We start from the raw sequence: 22,849 nt of genomic DNA, 5'->3' as shown, positions 1-22,849 counted from the left end.
ATGTCTGTGGAACTTGTTCAGTTTATGTCACAGTTGTTGAATCTTGTTATGTTCATAATATTTACACATGTGAAGTTTGCTGAAAATAAACGCAGTTGACAGTGAGAGGACGTTTCTTTTTTTGCTGAGTTCACACACACACACAGTACCAGTCAAAAATGTGGAAACCTACTCATTCAAGGGTTTTAATTTATTCTACATTGTAGAATAGTGAAGACCTAAAAACTACGAAATAACACATATGGAATCATGTAGTAACCAAAAAAGTGTTAAATTAAAAAATATATTTTATATTTGAGATTTTTCAAAGTAGCCACCTTTTGCTTTGATGACAGCTTTGCACACTCTTGGCATTCTCTTTCCTTCTTAATACGTTTGAACCAATCAGTTGTGCTGTGACAAGGTAGGGGTGGAATACAGAAAATAGCCCTATTTGGTAAAAGACCTAGTCCCTATTATGGCAATAAGCAAAGAGAAATGACAGTCCATCATTACTTCAAGACATGAAGGTCAGTCAATCTGGAAAATGTCAAGAACTGCGAAAATTTCTTCAAGTGCAGTCGCAAAAACCATTCAGTGCTATGAAATTGGTTCTCATGATGACCGCCACAGGGTTAACTCTTCTGCAGAGTATATGTTCCTTAACTGCACCTCAGAAATTGCAGCCCAAATAAATTCTTCACATAGTTCAGGTAAACAGACATCAACATCAACTATTCAGAGGAGACTGAATAAATCAGGCCTTCATGGTCGAATTGCTGCAAAGAAACCACTACTAAAGGACACCAATAAGAAGAAGAGACTTGCTTGGGCCATTAGACCGGTGGAAATCCGTCCTTTGGTCTGACGAGTCCAAATTTGAGCATTTTGGTTCCAACCGCCATGTCTTAGATGATCGGATGATCTCTGCATGTGTGGTTCCCACCATGAAGCATGGAGGTGGTGGTGTGATGGTGCTTTGCTGGTGACACTGTCCGTGATTTATTTAGAATTGAAGGCACACTTAACCAGCATGGCTACAACAGCATTTTGCAGCGATACGCCATCCCATCTGGTTTACACTTAGTGGGACTATCATTTGTTTTTCAACAGGACAATGACCCAACACACCTCCAGGCTGTGTAAGGGTTATTTGACCAAGGCGAGTGATGAGTGCTGCATCAGATGACCTGGCCTCAACAATCACCTGACTTCAACCCAAGTTGTTGGACTGCAGGGTGAAGGAAAACCAGCCAACAAGTACTCAGTATATGTAGGAACTCCTTCAAGAAGGTTGGAAAAGCATTCCTCATGAAGCTGGTTGAGAGAATGCCATGGGATTGCAAAGCTGTCGTCAAGGCAAAGGGTGGCTTCTTTGTAACAGCTGGTGCACGATATCTAAGGAAGTCTCAAGCTATTGCTCGCCTAAGGTAAAGTATCTCATGATAAGCTGTAGACCACACTACCTACCGAGAGAGTTTATCTGTATTCTTTGTAGCTGTTTACATACCACCACAATCAGAGGCTGGCACTAAGACAGCATTGAATGAGCTGTATTACACCATAAGCAAACAAGAAAACGTTCACCCAGAGGCGGCGCTCCTAGTAGCTGGGGACTTTAATGCAGACCAAATTTCTATCAGCATGTTAAATGTGCAACCAGAGGAAAAATAACTTTGGACCAACAATACTCCACACACAGAGACGCATACAAAGCTCTCCCTCACCCTCCATTTGGCAAATCATCAATACAGGACTAAGATCGAGTTGTATTACACCGGCTCTAACGCTCGTCGAATGTGGCAGGAATTGCAAACCATTACAGACTACAAGGGGAAGCACAGCCGAGAGCTGCCCAGTGACACGAGCCTACCAGACGAGCTAAACTAGTTCTATGCTCGCGTCGAGGCAAGTAACACAAACATGCATGAGAGCACCAGCTGTTCCGGAAGACTGTGATCACGCTTTCCGCAGCCGATGTGAGTAAGACCTTTAAACAGGTCAACATCCACAAGGCTGCAGGGCCAGACGGATTACCAGGACGTGTACTGCGAGCATGCGCTGACTAACTGGCAAGTGTCTTAGCTGACAATTTGAACATCTCCCTGTCAGAGTCTAATACCAACATGTTTTAAGCAGACCACCATAGTCCCTGTGCCCAAGAACACTAAGTTAACCTGCCCAAACGACTAACGACCCGTAGCACTCACGTCTGTAGCCATGAAGTGCTTTGAAAGGCTGGTCATGGCTCACATCAACACCATCATCCCAGATGATCATCATCCCTAGACCCACTCCAATTTGCATACTGCCCCAACAGATCTACAGATTATGCAATCCTCATTGCACTCCACACCGCCCTTTCCCACCTGGACAAAAGGAACACCTATGTAAGAATGCTATTCATTGACTACAGCTCAGCGTTCAACACCATAGTCCCCTCAAAGCTCATCGATAAGCTAAGGACCCTGGGACTAAACGCCTCCCTCTGCAACTAGATCCTGGACTTCCTGACGCGCCGCACTTAGGTGGTAAGGGTAGGTAACAACACATCCGCCGGGCTGATCCTCAACATAGGGGCCCCTCAAGGGTGTGTGCTCAGTCCCCTTCTGTACTCTCTGTTCACTCATGACTGCACGGCCAGGCCCGACTCCAACACCATTATTACATTTGCTGATGACACAGTGGTAGGCCTGATCACCGACAACAATGAGACAGCCAATAGGGGGGAGGTCAGAGAACTGGCCGTGTGGTGCCAGGACATCAACCTCTCCCTCAACGTGATCAAGACAAAGGAGATGATTGTGGACTACAGGAAAAAGAGGACCGAGCACACCCCCATTCTCATTGACGGGGCTGCAGTGGAGCAGGTTGAGAGCTTCAAGTTCCTTGGTGTCCACATCAACAAACTAACATGATCCAAGCACACCAAGACAGTCGTGAAGCGGGCACGACAAAACCTATTCCCCCTCAGGAGACTGAAAAGATTTGGCATGGGTCCTCAGATCCTCAAAAAGGTTCTACAGCTGCACCATCGAGAGCATCCTGACTGGTTGCATCACTGCCTGGTATGTTAACTGCTCTGGCCACATGGCACGACAGAGAGTAACGCGAACGGCCCAGTACATCACTGGGGCCAAGCTTCCTGCCATCCAGGACCTCTATACCAGGCGGTGTCAGAGGAAGGCCCTAAAAATTGTCAAAGACTCCAGCCACCCTAGTCATAGACTGTTCTCCCTGCTACCGCACGGCAACCGGAGCGCCTAGTCTAGGTCCAAGAGGCTTTCGAAACAGCTTCTACCTCCAAGCCATAAGACTCCTGAACATCTCGTCAAATGGCTACCCAGACTATTTGCAGTGCCCCCCTTACACCACTGCCACTCTCTGTTGTCATCGATGCATTGTCACTTTAATAACTCTACCTACATGTACATACCACCTCAAATAACCGGTGCCACCACACATCGACTCTGTATCGGTACCCCCCTGTATATAGTCTCGCTATTGTTATTTTCACTGGTACTCTTTAATTACTTGTTACTTTTATCTCTTATCCTTATCTGTATTTTTTTTTTTACTGAAATGTTGGTTAGGGGCTCGTAGGTAAGCATTTCACTGTAAGGTCTACACCTGTTGTATTCGGCATATGTGACTAATAAAAACTGATTCGACTTTGAAGAACCTCATATATAAAATATATTTTGTTTTGTTTAACACTTTTTTGGTTACTACATGATTCCATGTGTTATTCTACAATGTAGAAAATAATAAGAATAAAGAAAAACCCTTGAATGAGTAGGTGTGTCAACTTTTGACTGGTACTGTATATATCCACACTATGAGGTTGGAATAATACTGTGAAAATTATATTAATGTCATTTTAATTTACCAAGGGCTGTGGTAAATTAGTTAAGACCAATAAGAAAGTTAAATTAGTTAAAAGGAAAACTCCACCCAAAAAGTATATTTTTGAAAACTAGATTTCTGACATGCAAAACATTTTGGGACTACATCAACAATGGACTAATGAAACAAATACCAAAATATAGTTTTTGGGTGGAATTTTCCTTTAACAGACCAATAACAAATCTCTCTGCCAATAACAGCTCATTTTCAATTTTCCCCTCCCCACCCAGACTACTCCCAGACAGTCATAGCAAAATTATTGCTTGAGAAATTGCTGTTTGCTAAGAAGCTATTTTTGTTTTCAATTAAAATGGTTGAAAAAAACTCAGTAAGGTAATTAATTGTTACTCAAAATTGATTTGATATTAAGAACTGCTGCATTGGACCTTTAAAGGTCAGTGGTGAAGTGAAAGTCTACCTCCTGCAGATGGGGGGATACAAGACCGTTACCCACATTTTTGTCTTTATAAAGATTCCCACTTGTTTGTGGGAAATAATAATTGGTGTGACTGTATCTTGATCCCATTTCCCACTCACCCATGGCAGTGCCTCAGGCCCCCAAAGCTCCCTCTGTGCCCTACTCCCAAGCCTATTCTGTCTCTGGCTCAGTGCCCTGTGTGACGCCCCATTAACCCTTGATGTTTTTAGCCTGTCATGAGATCTTCTCTGCCTGCCTGCCTCAGCCCTCACCAGCCTCTCCAGCAGCAGGTGGAAGCTCTCCCTCCACACAGAGAAGAGGGAGCAGCTGCATAAATATCAACATACAGCACACTGTAGCCTTTATGCAGGGAAGTGGGGCGACAGGACACTGGACGACAGCTGCATGTGAATGTCACAGAGCTGATCTGCTAACAGACACAGAGGCATGAGAGACAGAGAGAGCGAGACAGAGCGAGAGAGAGACAGAGACAGAGACAGAGACTTGCAGGCAGTAGATATGACATGATACATATAGAAGCCTAAAACTAAATTGCAGTATAGACAGTAGACATGATAACACAAACACAGAGCTAGACCCTTAAATGTAGTGTTGACATGATGATGCACACACGGCACTAGACCTTTGCTCAAGAACACACCTGTACTGTCATTACACTACGACACTCAAAACACATGGAGCTAGAAAGACCAGCATTTCACGCCCCACCACTAAGCTGGAACATACCCTTACTGAGGGCTGCCATACTGAGACCAGCAGTGAAGAGGCTGTGGCGCCCTGCTTACAGAGAACAATGAACACTCCGAGAGGAGAAACGTGCACGAGAATTAACTTTTGGCAGAGTGACCACCTGCCTGTACGATGGAGTTTAAAGAGTGGACTTTGCCATTGGGGAGGTCAATAATCGAGGAAGCCAAGACAAAAAGTCTTCAAACATTTGACACAGGAATTCCTTGTTTTGAGAGGAAGCATCAAGAGGATGTACTGAGGATTTGATTAATTTAAACACTTAACATTCAAGATATGGGAACATTAGACTACTATCAGACTTGAAGTAATAGGTCAAAGTGCTTTTAGTGAAGGGTGTAAGAAATGTCGTGACGACATTTGAAGTTGAAGAGTGGGGGGGAAAGAAGATTGTTGCTTATCCGGCCAAAAGTATGTTTTAACTGATTGCGCAGGAAAAGACGTGTGTGTGTGTGCGACTTACGTTCTCCTGGAAGACGAAGACGCTGAGTAGAGCGGTAACCTGTTCTGCAGACAGATCGTTGAACAGGCCGTTGAACACCATCTCAGTCAGTAGAAGCTCATCAGCACTGGATCAAAACACAGGTCTCAGACCAGTCAGTGTTTTTTAATAGCATGTTGATATAGATAACTGTTCTAAGAACAGCTGAACACCATCTCAGTCATCAGCAGCCAGGGGTTAAAGCAACAACAAAAAAAGCCCATGAGAAACTTAAGCAGATCGCAGTTGGATTGTCTGGGGCCAAGTTAACGTCAAATTTCATGTAAGAAAGTCATGACCATCATTTATATGTATTAAACTGCGAGTTTGGACAATTCCAGTCCTCCCCAGGATAACATTTATATGGAAGCACTGAGAAGCTCAGTTCTGGTAACTTTCTAGAAAGGAACATTATACTCCAAAATGAATGAAAATAAAATTATGCGGACAGACTCAAATATGTCCCCCTCCAGAAATTATGCCCAAAACATATTGGTAAAAATGCTAATTATTTTTTAGATATTGGACCATGTATATAACCTATGCATGGTCTGCATTATCAGATGTGCTATTAGCAATAAGACGTATCACCTGTAGCCCAACTGATGCAGCATAGTGGCTATAAAATGTACATAGGCTGGAGCATGTAGTTTGTGCATCTGCATTTACCCCATTGGAAACATCCTGATTGTTATTATTAATACTTATCGTAATAAGTATTACGTTTTTATTACTAAGTATGTCATTGCCCTTTTAAGATTGTCCCCTTGGAGCTCTTGCGTAGTGATGGGCATTCCGAGTCTCTTCTGTGAGCCGAATCATTTGGCTACATTCACCTAAAAGAGACATTCATTTGGCTCCCAAACGGCTCTTTGTTCAGTAATGCTTACAAATTGACCTAAAACCATTCATTTAAAGCATCGGAGTGTCAGCAACAATCCTGCAAGTCAGTTTGATGCACACAGTTTAACAGAGAAAATAAAATGTTTGAGAATACATTTGGGGGATACAGTGAGCTCCAATATGATATTTATGCATCTAACTTTCTCACTCATTATTATTCACGACTCATTCGGGATTATCTGTAATCATGGTAGCGTCCACATTAATGTAGAACTGTTTAGAAACATATATTCTTATATTACAATAAAAGTGACTCCAAAATGGCAATACTTTATTTACCATTTATTTCTATTTGGCACAAAATAATCTGAAACAACCAAAACGAAGAGCAAACACATCCAACAAACGTGTTGAGTCAAAAGCATGATGTCGTCATTGTGTGCTAGGAATACGGGACCAAATACTACACTTTTGACTACTTTAATACACAAGTGAATTTGTCCCAACACTTTTGGTCTCCTAAAATGTACAGAAAGTGCTGTAATTTCTAAACCACAGAATCCAGACATAATTTAATTAAACAATATTCAAAAATATATTGACCTGGGCAAATGAATGTTCTACTAAGTTAATCATAAGACACTTAAAATGCATCAGTGATTTAGTTTCCTGCAACTTTCTGACACACAACAAGAATGCCCCAGTATGTGTGTGCGGTGCGTATGTCTACACTGTGTAGCTGTTAGCAATTATGCTAACTATAACCACCTGGTAGAGATGGAAAGGCTTTCCCAAAAACATTCTCAATTAAATGTTAACTACAAAGTAGCTTATGCCTACCTGGCAGAATGATATGATTATTGGCATTAGTCAAGTGACCATTTGCTTTGCAAACTCTGCAATCACATCGCCAACCAAACCATGGGCCCCGGTGCACACTTGAATTAAAAGGGTAACTATACACCCAAACCCACAAAATTCTTATATTTTTTCCCAGACCTGAAAAGTAGTCTCTTGGTGTGTTTTAAGCATTGTTGTGGAATTTTTACAATATAAAAAAAGCTATTGAGAGCAAAAACATGAAGAGACAAAAATAAAACCAATTTTATAGGGCCCTATTTGGGTAAAGTGTTACCGGTGGCTTTTCTTTTCCTTACCTGCTGATCTCACAGGCCACTCGGCCCTTCATTTCGATCACATCCGAGGAAGTGGCAAACCCGAGACGCCTCAGGACGCGCTTCCTGCACTTGAGCTCGTCCATCTGCAGCACGGTTCGAGCCTTCTTCAGCTCCCGCTTGGCCCCTTTGATATCTCCCGCAATCTGACAGACACAGGATAACATGACACTTGAAACCCATTGCGCCCTAGTAAGGAACCACATGACAAAAATATTACTGATCTCAGTGCTAACAACCAGACCATAGACCGCTTTCAAGGAAACAAATATGTACATTTGTCATTAGGCTGACCAATCCATTTAAAATGTACCATTTTATTCATATCATAAGGCCATATTGCGACGTTTTGAGAGTCCAGATGAGCATTTGTCGTGCATGACTGAAGCTGCAAACTGTGGCATTCAATCCAATCAGAGCTCAGCCAAGACTGACAGCCGAGACGGAGATGGTGTTGGTTAACAGTCTTGGTCTGTTACAGGCAGTTGTTTTCCTCTCCGCCACACACAGTGCCCAAGTGTCCCTGCTTAAAACCATTATCCAATTACAGGCTCACCCAACACATTTATATCATGCTGCAGGGAGAGTCTGACTGACCACAGGGGGCAACTAGACAACACCAGTATTAGGCAACCTCAGTCGGCACAGCTCTAGAGTCAGATGGTTTTTTACATATGTCGTGGAGTATACAGGTTACGAGATGTGGGCTCCGAGTGATATCACTTAGTAAAGTAAAAGTGTGTGTAAGGTACAGATGGGGTTTGAAAAATCTGGATATTCGAAATAGGCCTACATGGTTTTTTTCAATGTACGTTTTTAACCGGAGCATTGCAGCTTTGATTAACCAACATTTAAATTTGTCATTTAGCAGACGCTTTTATTCAAAGAGATTCAGGGTGTTCACACTATGTCCCTTACAGACAACTTTTGTGAACTCATTTTTTGTGCAGTGTGAACACGCCAAAGGAACTCAGACCTCTCAAAAGTGCCCCGAAGCGAACAAAACTGAGACCAATCTCAGAGGTGGTCCGAGTTTAGTTCGCTTGAATTCCACCATCCGGTTCCCTTTTTTAAGGACAATGTGAACACAAAGCTCCCCAGGTTCACTTGTCATTATTCCCGCACCACACACTAGACTACTGCAACACCGTTTCCACTGCCATAAATGAGAAGATGAGCAGGTTCGTGGAAAAAAGCTTTGGGATAGCTTTGGATATTGATTAGCGATTGTCAAGGATTAACAGAAAGAACGTTTTGGGTTCAGATTATTTGTTTGCAATATGTGATCTATAGGCTGAGAGAGCATCATAAGTTGTTCATTCAATTGTGGGGTTTGAATAGTGCGCCAAGACAACATATTTGGAGAGAATTACAACACAGGGTACAAAATCAATTCTAGGGGCAGTAACCTACATTGTACAATTTTCAATTACAGCATTAATTCATCTGCAGTTATTCTTCTGTTATTTATTCAGTTACCAATAATATTAAATGTTAATATTATCTTCTGATGACAATCATGTATAATCTTTTAACTAAATGCAATCTATCAGCTTCCAAATGTAAGTGGGCATATCTCGCTGTCCAATAACACATTCTGATGGAATGGCAGAGTGCATTGAGTGAATGTTGGAAAAAATATCTTGGTTCCTTCTAAACATAGCAATGTGAATGCAGAGAGGACTCGGACCACAAAATAGGTGAAATGAACTGGCAAAAGAGTTGAGTCCTCATTCAAAGGCAAGGGCAGTGTGTCTACTTAGCTTATTTTTTTACCTCAGAGTTCAATTTAAAGAGGACTGAGATCAGTACTTATAGAGGCCTGTGTGTGAAAACAGTCTTACAGTAGTTAATGCATATATTTTCATACCCCCCCAATGTACTGGTTCCCCATGGGAGTCGAACCCACAAGCGCCGTGCTCTACCAACAGAGCCAGACAGGCCCATACACATAAACAACAAGCTACACACGTGAAGGCCACCGGTCAGCTACCAGTCTTTCTCTGGGTCATAAAATCTACATTGAAAGGTATGTTGTTTTATTCAATTGAAATGTCATGGTATATCCTTGTAGTATGTAACAAAGTCAAACCGATATTTTTAGACAATTTAGAAAAAGCCTGTGTTAAAACAGGCCTATCATTTTTTTGGGGGTGTAAAAATGAACACTCACAAGTTTCCAATACTAACGTCCGTTCGGATATTCGAATAACCATGCACATCCCTAGTGTAAGGTTATGCCTACGCATTTTATTCAAGCCCAAGTCATCCCAGAAAAGCCACCCGGAATAGAACCAGCTTTGTGTTACTAGTGAAAGAGTACGTCTGTCCGTCTTCCCTTCTGTAGCAGGCCGATCAGTTGTGCAGTGGCCCAATCCCAGAGGCCAGGCAGAGGATTGGAGATCTTTTTCGAGCAGGTATAAATCTCACGTCATGCCTAATCAAACATGGTGTGTGTGTAATCTGGTTTATAGGGCTTTATCCCTTCCCATGCGTAGACATGTAATACATCCCACACACAGAGATAACAGAGGTCACAAAGGTCATGACCTAGGCCAGTTGTAGGAGCAGGGAATGGAAAACATAAATAACCAACCCAGCACAGTACAGCTCGGGACTTAAAAGGAAAGATTCACCCATTTTGAATGCTATATTGCTTTTGTGCATCTCTGAGCGATGCTCAATCGATTCCAGGGTCATTTCATGGTTTCACGTGTATCTGAGTAATTGCCATTCAAAGCAGGCAGAAATCTGGTATTACGTAGCACTGTGATAAAGTCGCTCCGACTACACCGGAAGTTAACAGGAATACGACTTTTAGATCGCGAAAAGAGTCTATCATACATGTCAGATTTCAATACTGGTGTCATAACGCGGGAGGTTCATTCTCTGGAATGAGGGCCCAACACATTTCTCCTATTTGTCGAACTCTTCAGTCCAGGGTGCATTGCATGGGGCCTTTGCATTGCCGCTGTGAACATCAGACTCCACTCTGCGAGGCAAATCAATCTGCAGATTGAACATGGTGAGATTGTAGACTCCTAAATTGATAGTGCGGTTTGTTCAGGCGATTTTACAGCCAACTACCTACTTCACATGCTGAAACGTACTTGTATTATTGTACGTAGCTACCCAGCAAGCCGACAGACAGCATTACATGGGTTTTGTAGTCGACTTGAGCCGCAACAGATTTCCACATGTTGCTACCAACATGATGACAAAATGAAACATTTGTTCACAACAAAAATAGTTTTCACGTGTTATTTAACTCTGTAAATTAAAGGAATGGGTGGTTTTGAATACATTTTTCCTTTAAAGCTGGAATATGTAACTTTTTGGGCTTCCCAACCAAATTCACATAGAAAGGTGTTATAAATCTGTCACTCTCATTGAAACAAGTCTAAGAAGCAGTAGATCTGTTCTATGTGTGCCATTTCTATGATTCCCATTCTTAAGTTTTGTTTTTGTGTCTTTTACTTTCAGTTTTGTACACCAGCTTCAAAACATGTGAAAATACAATATTTCTGGTTATGAAAAATATATTTCACAGCGGTTTAGATGGTACAATGATTCTATACACTATACTTGGTTGTTTTGTCACAAACTGAAATTAGGCATATTCTTAATTTTTGCAAACAGGAAATAGCGGAGCAATTTCTCCATAGTGCTTCTTCAACATTTATCGTCTCACAGGTACTTGGCCACACAAATATTAACTTTACTCCTCATTTCATAAATATCTCCCTCCTTGGCATTTCAGAGCCACAGTCAATTAAAAAGAGGCAGTCGGTTGGTGCCGAACGTTCTGCCGTATTTAGATGAACGAAGGAGAGCGATCTCATTTCCATCGGATATTGTACTTCACCACACCTATGCCTGTTTCTGTCAGTACGTGACCGTTTCCAGCTCAGACGGACAGGAAGAGACCAAAAACAATTGTTCTGATTTAGGCTAGATCTACGTAAGTGACAGAAAAAAAACAGGCCTTGGGGTGTGGGGCGCGTGGAGGATTTAGTACAGAAGCTTTGATTTACGTCGACAGGGGGGGGGGGGGGGGGGGGGGGACGACGATGTTCAAAATCATTCAAATACTTTTTGTCAAAGTCAATGTTTGTTGAACCCCAACCTATCCACAAAACAAAATACCCATCAGCCCCACTGACAAGCCTCTCAATCATTACTTACTGACAGAACATTAAATGGTGCCAGCAACACACTGGGCAGTGTGGCCCTACGGGACATGAACCAACCAACCGTCCCAAATACCTCCACCCCACCCATCCTCACCAGGGCTTTCCTCTCGCAGAGGGAGTAGACGGCCTCCAGGCTGGGGTCAGAGTGCATGGGGTGGGAGTACATCCTGTGTTCGAATGCCTCCACCTTCTGGATGACCTTCTTCAGGCCCGGGTCCTTAATGCCCATGTCATCGATGGGGTCCAAAAGGGGGACGCCGTCCGGGAACCTCTTCTGCACCTCCTGTGTGGTGGAGACGGGACCAGAGAATGATCCATGATCACCGTTGACAGAGAGATGTATTCTATCTACAGTACTAGTCAAACGTTTGGACACCTACTTATTCAAGGTTTTTCCTTTATTTGTACTATTTTCTACATTGTAGAATAATAGTGAAGACTAACACATATGGAATCATGTAGTAACCAAAATGTTTATGATAAATGTTTATCATGGTGTTGTGTCCTCCAGGAATGCAAACTGGTGAGGGCCCAAAAAGGTGACCATTGTTTTGCACGAAAAAAAGAAAAGAAAAATGTGCCTATTTTCAGAGTTGGGTTGTCACATTGTACTAATGATGTGATACCAGGCCAAGTATCACGATACCGAGAAGTATTCTGATACCACAGGGTTCTCACCTGTATGGATTTGAGCATGCTCTGTCGGTTGTCATAAGGCCGCAGATCTTTGGGGCTGTAGAGGCGAACTGAACTGATGGAGGTCAGGAGGTGAAGCATCACAGGAACCACCTGATCAGAAGCAATACAAAATGATGCGTATATTAGTTTATGCATACAGTTACAATACAAACATGTACGTATCTATTTACTTAGTATCAAACATTGTAGCTGTCATAGCCATCATCATTGACTGACGCAGGAGATCCTGAACACTAACTAAATGGGGTTTTAAATGCATATACAGAACTAAGACACAATTCTGTCTGCTGCTCTGTCTACGGGATCTGTATATTGGCACAAACTGCAGAACACCTGATTCAACTAATCAACCTCTCCATTTAAATCAAATTTGACCCCCTAGTCTGTACTTTTTAATGCCAGAAAAGCCACTGGATATTGGTCTGCAGATCCCTCCAGTCCACACACTGCCAGATAGACGGCACAGGCTACAGAGGAGCTAGAAGAGCTTGGGGAGAGAGGGACTTTGCCGTACTTTGACAGTGAAGGGGAAGATATGAGGGAGAGAGTGGGGAGAGAAAGAGAGGCTTTGCTTTGACAGAGGGATTCGTCGTAACGCGTTTAACAGGAGAGAGCCCAGAAAGCAGGGCCAGACAGCATTTCAGCAAGAGTTTAACGACTCCTCTGAGATATGGAAGAATAATACGAGACAAGAGACAGGCAGGCAGCTAAAGTCATCTAGATCTAGACAGAGCTCACAGAGTAGTTTAGGACAGGAGGACTGCACTAAATAACAAGACAGAATCTAAAAGGACTAGTGCAAAATGGAGGAAACGTGCATAGGCAGCAAAAGAAGCAGCAGTTTTAATGCATGGTACTTGGCAAACTTGGGTTCAAATACTATTTGAAGTCTTTCAAATACTTTGAGCGTTCGATTTAGCCTGCCTGGAGTGCCAGGTGGGCGAGTGTTGTAGTTGGGAGTTCTCTATTGGTTCCATTGCAACAGGCAAGCTCAATCATGCACAGATACAGTATTTGAAATTATTCAAACAGTATTTGAACCCAGGTCTGGTGGTATTTGGGTAGAAGACAGCCGATATAGTGAGAAGGGGAGACAGAGAGAGCAAGGGGGATATGGGATATATATGAGAGAGGGAGCGAGAAAGAGAGGGATGAAATCAGATTTTTTTTAAAGCGTCTGTGCCCATATGAACATAAACTAAGACAGAGTGTGTGTGTGTGCGAGCGTGTGTGTGTGTGTGTGACTGGATATGAACCTAAACTGAGAGAAGTCTCAAAGTTTAAATGGTGTTTATATTATATGGAGGGTTACAAAACCAAAGGAAAATAAATAAATGTTTTAAACGAGGGGCATCGATCCCGACCACACCATTCACGGTGTTTCAATGTGAGCATGAAGAGACGGTATAAGACAACTAATGACATAGCATACAAGCTAATTCCTCCTGAAAACAGAGATATAATATGTGTTCCATTTCATTACGTGGTTGTTGCTTTAAGTTAAAGGGACGCTCTAGGACACAGCACAGCAGCAGTTTCACCATTAACGACTTGGCAGTGTTTGATTTCCTTCAGGCTCAGGGACAGTTACAGTGTAGTAACCCCTCCCATAAATTACTTGTGTGTGTGGTCTACATTCTAGAAAGAACCACTTCAATGTTGGATTCCATCCTGCGGCAGACCACCAAACCAGGAGTACATAGTGTCCAGTGATATTATTGTATCACAGCATTGCATTGGCTATATCTGAACTTGCAAACCATCAGGTCTTTTGACTCTGTGTGAGGCCATATAGGGTCAAAAGTAGTGCACTAGGGCAGTGGTTCCCCCCTTCCATCATTGGGGAACATCCCACACCTTTTCCCCCCTGCATTTCTATACATTTCACCATGGGGTGGATTTTTCCTGCAATTCTACACATTTTGCCATGTCTAATGTGATGTCGGAGCGACTCAAACATTACAATATCTATGAGCAAAAAAAACTAGCTAAAAACTTGAAGCTGACACGGGCTAGATCTGGGAATTTGTGACAAGTTCTAAATAGCTCTGCAATTCCCAATACAATTCCCCATTCTACTATTACAACTTAAGAGTAAGTTGAAAGCCTGAGTCCCCCCCCCCCCAAAAAAGGAACCACCGCAATAGAGAGCCATTTCTGACAGAGCCACCCCCCCCCCCCCATCATATGTACCCACCTGCATTTCACCCTTCTCCCCAGCGGCAGCAGGTTTGGCAGCCTCTGTGGCGGTGTTCTTCACACTCTCCTTACTGCAGTGGACCAGCACCTCCACCACGTATAGAGGATCTGCGTCACCCGTAATGGCCTGGAGGGAAACAATCACACACCCTCAACATGGGTGCAACACTAAGCATTATGGGGTAACCTAAAGGACAACAAATGCATAACACAGAGCCCCAAAACACATGCCATAAAAACAAGCTATAACACAAGTTGTATCTACATTGTATTTCGTTTTCAGTTTTTTAAAAAAAGGCAGTTTTCACAGATCCTTTCTGATAACATTCAACATATCAAAATTACCTTGACGTTTGACTTCTTTGAGAAATTAACAACCACGCCCCACCCAAAGTCAGCATCTTCGTTTTTGACCTGGAAAATAGTTCAACATTATAGGCACGTCTGTACGTACAACAAAACACTCATATTGTTCCTTATCTCAGAAAAACTACGTTGGGGAAAAAAAAAAAAATCTGCATAAGCCCTTTTGAACAGCACATGAAGACTAAAGAACGGTGGTGTACATGTTGTCTTTGGGCTGTGCTACATTGCAAGTACTTTAGTTGGTGGTATGAGTGGTATTTGGGTCTCTAACCTTGACCAGTCTGCCAGGCTGGAGGAAGGGAAGGCAGTATTTTGGCTTGTGGATGAACTCCTCTATCTCCTTGCTCAGTTTGGCCAGCTGTTGGCGGATCTTATAGTAGGTCACCACACTCTCCTCGTTGGGGATCTCTATGGCGTTGTACATCTCTTCCAGCTTCGCCATCTCTGTGCACATCAGAGGAAAGGCAGTCGTACACATAGAAATAGAATTGCTAGAATGGGTACGCACATCACTAGAGTGGGAATTCCGGTATGGAACGAGCAGCTAAAAATAGCAGCTCACACTGATGAATGATATACACAAACTTTCTATTAAATATATTTAATATATTCTATCGCTAAAATTACTGTGTCACAAGCTCGCGGAATCACGGTGATTCTGCCCAAAGTTTTATTTTAAAATGGAGCTCACGGGGTCATTTTCGTTGTTTGGCAAGGATAGGGGATTTGGAATCTGAATCTGCTATTTTTGATACTATACAGACATCAAAAAGTCTTACCTGCCTGTGACTAGGAGTCCCTTTTTGGCACTCCGTTTACCTGCCTGTGTCAATTCCAAGGTGCACTGCTAATCAGATCTAATCTGCTAATCTTTACATACAATTTGACAATTGATAATATTCTCACCCATCAGACTATTGTCAATTTAATCTCGTTTTACTATTAATATATATATATATATATATATATATATATATATATGTGTGTGTGTGTGTGTGTGTGTGTGAAATTAGTTTAGGTGTAGTTTCAAGCTGACTGCCAGTGAATGACGGGCAGGGGGAGAAATTACATGTTCTCTTAAACTGATTGTAACACGTTCTTTTTGTGATATTAAGATTCAAACAATGACAGCGTTTTAAACAGGAAAAGTCAAGAACGAGCAGGGGACATGACTTAAAATGGTCGAGTAATTAAAAAAAGTACATTTGGTTTGAGTCAACATGACACTCTCCTAAAGTTAAGAGGATCAATAATACACCAGCAACTAGGCAACATCAAAACACGTCTTTATAAAGCTTTACTCGTACTATATTTGACCAAACCAAATCAACAGAACAGTCTACCGAATCAATCTGATCTATTCTCTTGAATAAAGCATGACTAGCGGGGGGGAATTCCCAACCAATGGAGAGGTTGAGAACCAAATACAGGACTGGAGTAGGTAGGCCTGTATTCTGTACTCACTCTCTACGACCCCGGGCACAGCCCTGTAGTGCTGAAACTGGTAGAAAGACTTCTCCAGCATGTACTCCGGGTTGATCTCCTCCACGCGCAGCAGGTTGAGAACCATGTTGTAGGTGAGATGGAAGGCACTGTTCAGAGGGTCTGCCGAGCCCTGCGGAGAGAAAGGAGAAGACAGGAGAGAGGTGGTTAGGTTTAGACAGATCGAACGCATTCAGCAGGGTAAGCTCCGGTGGAGCAGGGGAGAGGACGATGGTCATTCAGCTGACTATTCAAAAAGACACACGGTCACGTCATAAGGAAAGCTGAGTAACTCGGTGAACGCATGGGACAAAAGACCCAAGTCATGCTTTTCAATGAGGAACATTGGAATTTCAGATTACCTCATCAATTGAGTGAATTGAAATGGAGTGTTTGGATAACCCTGTCATAAGGACAGCTGAGCAACTCATGGAACAGTTTAACACTTAACAGACCTTGAAATCAGTCAAACATTGTCATCCCGTCCTACTCTGACAAGTCCTCTAGTTAGGGACTGAAACATAAACATGGAGTTTGGAGCTCCCATTAAAATCAACACAAGCTGATGGTGAGTGACTAAATGTACCAAATTGTGAAATCACATTACAACAGAAAAGTTACCCATTATCCAATGAAATGTTTGAGACCACTTGTCTATGAAGCCATGGGCAGTTTGAGTTTCTCAGAATCTTTCTTTCGCAATCGAAACATATCCTTCAGTTGTGTTTTCCAGAAAGCGATTACAAACAGTACAGTAAGAAGATAAATGATATCTACTCCAGCGCAGCCAGATGTCTCATTAAAATACATTTCTGCCATTAATCTGTCATGTGTTAGCCAGTGTTTTCCACAAACACATGAAGTAGCCAGCCAAATAGAAAAAGTAGCCAGGCAGGACCCCCCGGGGAGTAAGCCTCCTCCCCCAGTGGGTTTAAGAATTGTTTGCATAAAACTATTTTTGGTGGCCTCTGGTACATTCTAATGCCTTGATGCCATCCGAAATACACAGCAAAATGATTGAATACTTTGAGTTGACCTCAGACTGTACACATTTCTTGTGGTATTGTTTAGAATTTCAAATAGTAAAAATGTATGAATTCAGTGTATTGTTAGCGTTTTTGGATTTGTATAGGCCGGTATGATAAGGACTATTTTCTAAGTAAGAAAAACTTTTTTCTTTTTCTTTTTTTTTTTACATTTAACCCGTCGTCTTATGAAATTAAAGTATTTTACCGCAATGTATGAATTGCCACAATGTTTGTTCTTCAAATTATGCATTTTATTAAAACAGAATAGCCCAAACTATCTTGAAAAAAAAATAAAAAATGAAAATTGAACATAAATTTGAATTGTGTGATGGGCACTTTTTCTACTGGAAAAATGGTTCTCGAGCAGATGTTCAATTAGGTTCTGGGTCCATACATGTTAAGAGATAGAACGACATCAGTTAAATTAGTGAAAGAATTTCAACTAGTTGTGTGCAACTGGGAATGGCAGAATGTCATTTATAAAAATGTAAAAAAATATATTTTTTAAAGAATCTTGTAAGAGAGTTTGCTGACTTCCCCAGGCTTCGAGCTTCCTTTCAAGAGGCTTTTTCTCAACTATCTGCAATACTGGTATGTTTGAAGAACGAAGCAGGTGTTAATCATGAGCTTCGCGACACAGAAAGCAGCAGTTGACTACTCCGACACGGATTAAATGAATTAGATATGGTATTTTCAAAGATAATTGATCTAAGAAACATTCACTTTTAACACAATTCAATCCATTTTCTTTTATGATATTTTGTACCAGAGTGAGGCTATTGCTCTACTAGCCTAACAATTTATCTGCGGATAATCGCCAAAAAGCCTACCAGTATGCAAATTAGGGAACCAAATAAATGGCTCTCTTACCAATGGGATTCGGTAGGCTGACAAGTCACTCACTTTAACGTCACTGCCTGGCAAGTCCTAATGGACTTCAGATTGAAAATACAAAACGAGAGCTTTAGTTGACTTGTCCCGATGCGATACCATGGACATGTAAACTAAGTTAAATGATTTATAAATGGCAAGGATATGACATCGACCTCAGTCAGTTCGACACCTTTTACAAACTAAAGCTTGCTGTTCGTCCAAGTACAGTAATAGCCTACGCACCAGTACTTGGTGGCTGCATACGAAACACACGAAAGAAAATAAAATGGTGCCAGAAAATAGGCTAAGTGGATTTTGACTCATCGTTCCCACATTACAGTGGGGAGAACAAGTATTTGATACACTGCCGATTTTGCAGGTTTTCCTACTTACAAAGCATGTAGAGGTCTGTAATTTTTATCATAAGTACACTTCAACTATGAGAGACGGAATCTAAAACAAAAATCCAGAAAATCACATTGTATGATTTTTAAGTAATTAATTTGCATTTTATTGCATGACATAAGTATTTGATACATCAGAAAAGCAGAACTTAATATTTGGTACAGAAACCTTTGTTTGCAATTACAGAGATCATACGTTTCCTGTAGTTCTTGACTAGGTTTGCACACACTGCAGCAGGGATTTTGGCCCACTCCTCCCTACAGATCTTCTCCAGATCCTTCAGGTTTCGGGGCTGTCGCTGGGCAATACGGACTTTCAGCTCCCTCCAAAGATTTTCTATTGGGTTCAGGTCTGGAGACTGGCTAGGCCACTCCAGGACCTTGAGATGCTTCTTACGGAGCCACTCCTTAGTTGCCATGGCTGTGTGCTTCGTGTCGTTGTCATGCTGGAAGACCCAGCCACGACCCATCTTCAATGCTCTTACTGAGGGAAGGAGGTTGTTGGCCAAGATCTCGCGATACATGGCCCCATCCATCCTCCCCTCAATACGGTGCAGTCGTCCTGTCCCCTTTGCAGAAAAGCATCCCCAAAGAATGATGTTTCCACCTCCATGCTTCACGGTTGGGATGGTGTTCTTGGGGTTGTACTCATACTTCTTCTTCCTCCAAACACGGCGAGTGGAGTTAGACCAAAAAGCTCTATTTTTGTCTCATCAGACCACATGACCTTCTCCCATTCCTCCTCTGGATCATCCAGATGGTCATTGGCAAACTTCAAACAGGCCTGGACATGCACTGGCTTAAGCAGGGGGACCTTGCGTGCGCTGCAGGATTTTAATCCATGACGGCGTAGTGTGTTACTAATGGTTTTCTTTGAGACTGTGGTCCCAGCTCTCTTCATGTCATTGACCAGGTCCTGCCGTGTAGTCTAGGGCTGATCCCTCACCTTCCTCATGATCATTGATGCCCCACGAGGTGAAATCTTGCATGGAGCCCAAGACCGAGGGTGATTGACCGTCATCTTGAACTTCTTCCATTTTCTAATAATTGCGCCAACAGTTGTTTCCTTCTCACCAAGCTGCTTGCCTATTGTCCTGTAGCCCATCCCAGCCTTGTGCAGGTCTACAATTTTATCCCTGATGTCCTTACACAGCTCTCTGGTCTTGGTCATTGTGGAGAGGTTAGAATCTGTTTGATTGAGTGTGTGGACAGGTGTCTTTTATACAGGTAACGAGTTCAAACAGGTGCAGTTAATACAGGTAATGAGTGGAGAACAGGAGGGCTTCTTAAAGAAAAACTAACAGGTCTGTGAGAGCCGGAATTCTTACTGGTTGGTAGGTGATCAAATACTTATGTCATGCAATAAAATGCAAATTAATTATTTAAAAATCATACAATGTGATTTTCTGGATTTTTGTTTTAGATTCCGTCTCTCACAGTTGAAGTGTACCTATGATAAAAATTACAGACCTCTACATGCTTTGTAAGTAGGAAAACCTGCAAAATCGGCAGTGTATCAAATACTTGTTCTCCCCACTGTATATGGGACGTGCAAATTGACTCACAGACGAAGGAGCATCATGCTCTCCCCCGCCGTGTAAAGAAATTTGAGTTCAACCACCAGTGTCAACAAACACACCCAGGTACCAGGAGGAACAGACAGCCGACTGGCAAACCATCAGTGTTTCCCTGTCATTGCTCACTTTGGGACTGACAGGCGCTTGTCCTATCTATAAAATCACAAATTCTCGCAGGAGAGGGCTCAGCAGACTTATTTTCTAACTATGAATTAACTAGGCTACTTTTCAATTCGCATCACTTATTTTAGCAGGTGGCTCAGCGGAGTTATTTTCTGACTTGCGAATTGTATAAAAAAATGTTTTTTAAATGTGTCTAGTTAATTTAAGTGGAAAAAGTATCTGGCTGAAAATGATTGTGTAACCGGCTGTATAGCCGACAGTGGAAAGGAGGAAAACACTGGTTAAGACCAAGATTAACTGCACTTTTGTCTGTGAAAGATGGTGTTGCGCAAGCCTTAACGGGCTTCAACCCAGGACCAGCGACACAAGGGACCAGGAAGAGACGGAGGACAGACTGTTCCCCAGAGAGAACCTCTACACTACAGGACCACCTAAATGGAAAGAAAGGTTTGCGCTTTGGGATTTCAGGCTTGCAAGCCAGTTAACCAAACCAAGGATCCAGCAGGTCCCTGATTGTGTTAAGACTCCCTAAAGACTTGAGGTTTGAACGTGAGAGTCAGTTAATCAAACCAAGAGCCGATAGATGCCTGATTATATCAAGACTCTAAGGACTCCCTATAGGTTAGGAGAAGTGTTTGGCTGCGGCTGAGTGAGTGTGTACTTGCAAATGACCTGAAGGTCAGGAATGAGCTACAGTTTAGGGGAAGTGTTTTTCTACACAGGCATGTCTATCTGTCCTTGTCTCTCTCTGTGTGTGCGTGTAAATGACCCGAGGGTCGGGAAGTAGCTCTGTGACCCAGTAGAGAACCCCAAAACGACCGACTCACTCCATTACTGCGGCTCAGGAGAATATCAGGGCTCTTGGCTCAGGTTGTGCTTGTAAACCCCTGCCCTCTCTACCCCACCGCTGTGCAATCATTCATAGAGCCTGTACGTCACCCGAACAGTGTGTGGAGGGGAGGACTGCGTCGTTTTAAAAACACTAGGGGAGATGTCTTGGCCCGAGAACCATTGTGAGATCATCCCAGCAGGGGATAGGAATAGTGCAAGATTCTAGAGTAACTGATCTGGTGCTGAAAGTGTTTTACAACTGTACTACTAGGTGTTCTGGGACTTGTATAGTGTACATACTAAGAAGCGTTCTATAACCCCTAAAAAAAGAAGATATCAGATCAATGCCAACACTGCAGGCATCCCAATCATTCATGTGTGTATTGACATTCTGTACACACACACATACACACGGAGAAAAGTTATGAGGATGATCCTTGTGTGTGAAAATGACACACATACAGCTGTTATTCAAAGCCCCAGTGTGCAGTCTGTGTTTAGTCAGTACCTTAAGCAGCTGTTTCCCAATTGCAGGGCTCATCTTCTCATCCACCATGAAGATGACGATACCCCTCTCATCCATCCCTCTCCTGCCAGCTCGACCGGACATCTGGATGTACTCACCAGACGTGATCTAACAGAGAGAGAGAGAGCGAGAGCACAGCACATTAATATTGTCACTAATAATAGTCACAGCTGTCAAAACACACATGCTTGCTCGCTCACAGACACACAAATAGCAGCCACGTCAATATTCACACATGCATGGACATCTTTTGCGTGGGAGAAGTAGTTCAGAAACGTGGAGCGAGTACCAATGACAGAAGTTAAACTACTTTGGCCTAATCGTCATTAGAAATGTGTACGGAATCAGATTCATTTACTCAAATAAGGCCAATTCTCTTTTAGATGTCAAATGCATTCCTCTGAAACAAAGCCAGAACAGTGAGTGGAGGTTTGTTCCTAAAGCTAGACTGTTTAGTGTAGATGAAGGGGAGGAAACATGCTAAAGAAGGAATTTTAAGCCTTGAGACAATTGAGACATGGATTGTGTGGGTGCCATTCAGAGGGTGAATGGGCGAGACAAAAGACAAAAGATTTAAGTGTCTTTGAACGGGGTATGGTAGTAGGTGCCAGGAGCACCGGTTTGTGTCAAGAACTGCATTGCTGCTGGGTTGTTTAAACTCAACAGTTTCCCGTGTGGGGCGGCAGGTAGCCTAGAGGTTAGAGCGTTGGGCGAGTAACCGAAAGGTTGCTGGATCGAATCCCAGAGCTGACAAGGTAAAAATCTGTTGTTCTGCCCCTGAACAAGGCAGTTAACCCCCTGTTCCCCGGTAGGCCGTCGTCATTGTAAATAAGAATTTGTTCGCAACTGACTTGCTTAGCTAAGTAAAGGTTAAATACATTAATAAAATATAACCACTGAAAGGACATCAAGCCAACTGTGGGAAGCATTGGACATAACATGGGCCAGCATCCCTGTGGAACACTTTCAACACCTTGT

The 22,849-nt window shown here is 42.5% G+C and overlaps 1 protein-coding gene across 1 annotated transcript in view; it reads right to left on the bottom strand.

Annotated features, from left to right (window-relative positions):
• LOC139543721 (exosome RNA helicase MTR4) overlaps positions 1-22,849 on the bottom strand; it is a 53,594-nt gene that overhangs the window by 4,896 nt on the left and 25,849 nt on the right. Inside the window, exons 14-22 of the mRNA XM_071350073.1 lie at positions 21,854-21,979; positions 16,492-16,642; positions 15,299-15,471; positions 15,007-15,075; positions 14,660-14,788; positions 12,442-12,552; positions 11,858-12,046; positions 7,553-7,716; positions 5,535-5,640 (exon numbers count right to left, since the gene is read on the bottom strand). Coding sequence (XP_071206174.1) covers positions 5,535-5,640; positions 7,553-7,716; positions 11,858-12,046; positions 12,442-12,552; positions 14,660-14,788; positions 15,007-15,075; positions 15,299-15,471; positions 16,492-16,642; positions 21,854-21,979 — 1,218 coding nt within the window. The remainder of the gene's footprint in view (positions 1-5,534; positions 5,641-7,552; positions 7,717-11,857; positions 12,047-12,441; positions 12,553-14,659; positions 14,789-15,006; positions 15,076-15,298; positions 15,472-16,491; positions 16,643-21,853; positions 21,980-22,849) is intronic.

The sequence above is a fragment of the Salvelinus alpinus genome, chromosome 18 (genome assembly GCF_045679555.1).
Source record: "Salvelinus alpinus chromosome 18, SLU_Salpinus.1, whole genome shotgun sequence".
In the NCBI taxonomy this organism is placed as follows: domain Eukaryota; kingdom Metazoa; phylum Chordata; class Actinopteri; order Salmoniformes; family Salmonidae; genus Salvelinus; species Salvelinus alpinus.
This window is presented reverse-complemented; position numbering and strand designations above follow the sequence as displayed.